The sequence below is a fragment of the Ceratina calcarata genome, unplaced genomic scaffold, assembly GCF_001652005.2.
Source record: "Ceratina calcarata isolate Rehan_Ccalc_2016 unplaced genomic scaffold, ASM165200v1 scaffold503, whole genome shotgun sequence".
In the NCBI taxonomy this organism is placed as follows: domain Eukaryota; kingdom Metazoa; phylum Arthropoda; class Insecta; order Hymenoptera; family Apidae; genus Ceratina; species Ceratina calcarata.
Window position 1 is genome coordinate 14,471 of NW_017174762.1, and position 4,373 is coordinate 18,843.

Consider the following 4,373-nt stretch of genomic DNA (forward strand, 5'->3'; position numbering starts at 1 on the left):
AACTGACAGATTTCTGTAACGTTTTCAGCATGTCCTTAACTGATATAAATATTCAAAACGTGTTGTTGAAATTTTCATTGCAAGCCCAGATGAAAAGAATTGAAAAAAAATTACCTTCACTTTTTTTTCTCACTGTTGCTATCAATCTTAATTTTCTTGAAATTTTTGTTATACATTATTTAGTATTAGTGATCCATCTGCCTTCTAAAAAAACTAATAAATTTTATTATATTCATATTGTAATAATTTAATATCCTGACTCCTGATAATTTGTAAATGTAAAAGGAATTAATTGAAAGACCGAACGTTTACAGATTTACATAAATAACTGCATTTTCATCATAATCGTCACGTCTACTTATTGTCAATATTTAAATTCAAATAGTCTAATACATCTGCACTGAAAGCTACATGGAAATGAAGAAAAATCGGAAGCAAAGTAGAAACAGCCTAACGAGCCTCGTTTTGCCGTCGCGTCGGCCTGGAATCCGGCGATTCCGCGGGGGTGCGGTGCTGCCGTAAACTCCAGCTACAATGCGAGCAGTCGGTCGTTATCGCGCGACAATGTTGCGCGACGGACGAGTACCATTAAAAGTGTCCGCGACTGAATCCGGACCAGTTCTCAACCCAGTTACGAAGAAAAAGCAAGCAAAAGAGAGCGGGATATAAAAGCGGAGGAGATCCCATTTCTTCTAGTGTCGCGTGCACAATGAAATAACTTTGCGTTACAAGCTGCTCGGCTCGTTATTATTGTACGCGGCGTGGCTCGCGGTATAGATATACGTAGCTACTGCGCTTGATGCCCGAGCGAATTTTTGGTCGAACGTGCGCGGATGCTCGTTAAAAGCCGAGGCGGGTATCATTATTCCGGAATCTTTCACGGGAACGCAACGGTTGGATGGACCGTCGGGGGTGCCGTTAGTGGCTCCTGGTTAGATAGCGGGCCGTTTTCGAAAATTTTACGCTTCGCGACGTGTCATCGAGATTATCAAATTACCCTTCAAACCAGCTTTTTATAAAGCGGCTACACCGCCCAACTTCTTTTGTTCAGTTTCCCAGGGATAGTCTCCTGTCCGCTGCGCCAGCATAGGCAGGGGAGTCACAAGGCACGAGGGTAGGTATAGGTACTCGCAAGGGATTGAAATGAGAAGCGAGTTTTCGACGGTTGCCAGAAGATTTTCTTTACATAGTATGATTCCGTCCCCGTTGTTCGTCGGAGTTTAATGGGATTTGAAAGTCAGAACGGTGGAAATTTCCTGTTTTCCTTTTTCCAGGATTTTCAACGATCTTTTTTAAGATTATTCACGGTGTCCTAAGTATACTTAATTTAAGTTGCGAGCTACGCTCGTTCGCGAATCGTGTTTTAATATTTTGTACGTGAAAAGGGTGTCCTTAATTGGAGCGTAATATTATATTGCCTAGAAGAAAACGAGTCATTTGCGCAGAAATATATTATATTACTGACAATGTGACGAGTCATTTGCCCAGAGGCATTAAAATTAAGACAAATTAAATTTCTAAATTGTGGTTTTTCATTTATTATAGAATACGAGAATCATAATGTTTTTTTCTAATATTTTATTTATGGCATCTCTGTTTTATACTCTTCCATGTAATTGATGTAATAATTGTAAAAATAATTTTGTTAAAATCTAAATTAGTGTCTTAATTGAGATTTTAATTTCAGGTTACTCTTTTATTCGAAAGCAAAAATGCGTACGAAATTGCTGAATTTTAAATAATAATTCGTGCTCATAACGTCCGAATAATGAACAATGAAATACGAATCCTGGTGCACGAGTGAAATAATGAACAATAATAAATTAACATTCCACAAAATCGTTTCGTCGCAAGCGTTTCAAATATTCCATTCTCTCCCCGAATGCTATTCATTACCGAATCTGCCATCAAGATTCACAATTTATATCATATTCACCTACAATCTCGTACTCGGATGGTGAATAAAAAATAGCGTCGGAGGTTCAGCTTGCGTTGCTTTAAAATTGACAATTATTGTGTAAAATTATCTAAATGAAACGTCTATTTCAAAGCGTTAAAAGGAACATTTTTCATCCAACTTATCGGAAAATCGGTAAATCTTAGGACTTGAAGGGTATGAAAAATTGACGGAGACATTGAATAAAATATATAGCTGAACGTTATTCATTCGTCACCGATTCAAACAATGGCTGGTGACGATGAGTCAGTGCTTTCATCTGGGTTGGTTGCCCATTAAGAACAGAAACGAGCCATCCCGAGTTAAAAGCCATTAACGGAAATAATCCGGTGAACCAACTGTGTCAATCGTTTTCAAGCTTTTCGGAACAATTTAAAAATGGTTGAAAATAACCTGTTTGCATTGCCGTAACCCTTATTTTTCACTGTGATTTTACTGTGTAGCGAAAACAGAACTTTTTCTCTCTCAAGCAATTAGCACATCTCATATCAGACGTGAAATTGTTTGATGGAGAGAGTATTTGTTCATGGTTTAAATTAAATTGGCCGCTTTCATACATCCGGCTCGTTTTCACTCATGGATTAAAAATACGTGATGATTTATTACGTAACAACGAACAGTTACCCCTCCCGCGAAACGTTTTATAAAAGATCACAGAAAACAGTGACGTTCCGCAGGAAACAAATATTCCAGTCCGTTGATCGCAGATGAAAAATATCAAAATTTCAGCGGAATATTTCCGATGCCCGCGTTATTACGTCCATTTATCAATTCCTTCGCAAGTCCGATTACCCATTAAATGTATAAACAAATTAGTGTTAAAAACAATCTGTGATTAATCAAAATGATATAATGTGATAATTATCATGGCTAAGGGATATTTCTGGGATTAGACAAAATTTTTTTGTTGCGTAGATTTTGATATGAAGAGTCTAACCACAGATAGAATATGAATTCTTATTAATCACTTGTGGAATGTTGCATTTTACTATTATATTTACAAATCATATGGTTTTATAATTTTATACTCTGTGCTATAAATTATACTGTATACAATATGTATAAATAATTTTGGATATATTAGGAGTATTATACTATCTGTGAATTTTAAAAGCCTTTGAAGCAGTCAAATCATACGAATTCGATATATTTTAAATGATTAAGTTCGAAAGCCAAATGTAATTGAGTCAACGCATTCGTAAAGTTAATTAGACTCACCGCACGTGTAGACAACTTTCAGATAAGTTCTGCTTTCCGGGCTGCAGGGTTCACCGAACGTTGAACTGTTTGCCACCACCGAGCAACGTCGTTTCCCATGGCACAGATTCATCACGGTCTCCGTCGCGTACGACGCCATACACGCTGTAACCAGACAAAATTGATCCATTCAGTATGTTCCCTCGGTGCCTCGCTAGGTAGAAACACAAAAAAAATAACAGGGAGAGAGGCAATCTAATCTCTCAGCTTGCCAGAAATTGCATTGATCGCTCGTCAGATGAAAATTGAATGGAAAATTAAAATGTGACTATGACTACTTCATCGCCTTTTAATGGAAATGTCAACTTCATTAATAATTCCGCGTTGTACGCGAAAACGCCGCTTCATTCTCATTTCATTAATTTTAATATGATTTCCTGGTTTTAATAAGTTTTCACATTTTTATTTCGATACTATTACACCTCATTGCCTATTTAAACTTTTAAATGAAATCTGTGAAAATCTGAATTTAATGATATACTTTCAAACGTTTGTATGACATTATTGATCATTAAAATGCATGTGAATTAATGAAGTTAAGCTTGGTTTTAGAATTAATTAAACAGATTCTTGAGAAATTCAGTCTTTTAATGTATAAGCATGATAGAAGATCTCATGGAATTCAACTATGATTTCTATAATTGTCCTTTGCACAATCTGCAGGAAGCTTCGAAATGTGTCAGAACCGAGAACTACTTCTGTGTGTCACTGTCACCACAAGTTCCTTTGAGCAAACGGCATGGTAGAACAGGATGATTTGATCAAGAAATAGATGGAACTAAGACGATATCAGAGATACACGTAATACATTAGCAATGGCAATACGTTGGAGAATCGTTCACAGATTGACAATTTCCTCATTGTCAGATTTTAATGAAATTGCATTCTGAACTTTTGAATTGGTAACTGTCGTAATTAATTGTTTTCTTTAATGAAGTTCTATTAATTGTCATGAAAACATACATGTTAGTATAGTATGTGAATTATTGCTCGTAACGTGCTTCAATAAACTGTTCATTCCGAAGTGAATAATTAATTTGGGAGAAACAATTACAGAGAGTGTGTATTAATTCTGGTTTTCATTCTAAAATTTTAATAATATTGACAAATAAATAATGATAAGTTAATGTAATAATGCTGACTCTAATATTCTTAATTA

General features: G+C 35.8%; 1 protein-coding gene across 1 annotated transcript in view; it reads right to left on the reverse strand.

Annotated features, from left to right (window-relative positions):
* Window positions 1-3,063: 3,063 nt before the first annotated feature.
* The window catches only part of LOC108628156 (protein eva-1 homolog C-like), a gene marked incomplete at its 5' end in the record, with an annotated part of 12,551 nt that continues 11,241 nt past the window's right edge, over window positions 3,064-4,373 (reverse strand). The window contains one exon of the mRNA XM_018029910.2: window positions 3,064-3,319. Within this exon, the coding sequence (XP_017885399.2) occupies window positions 3,162-3,319 (158 nt within the window). The remainder of the gene's footprint in view (window positions 3,320-4,373) is intronic.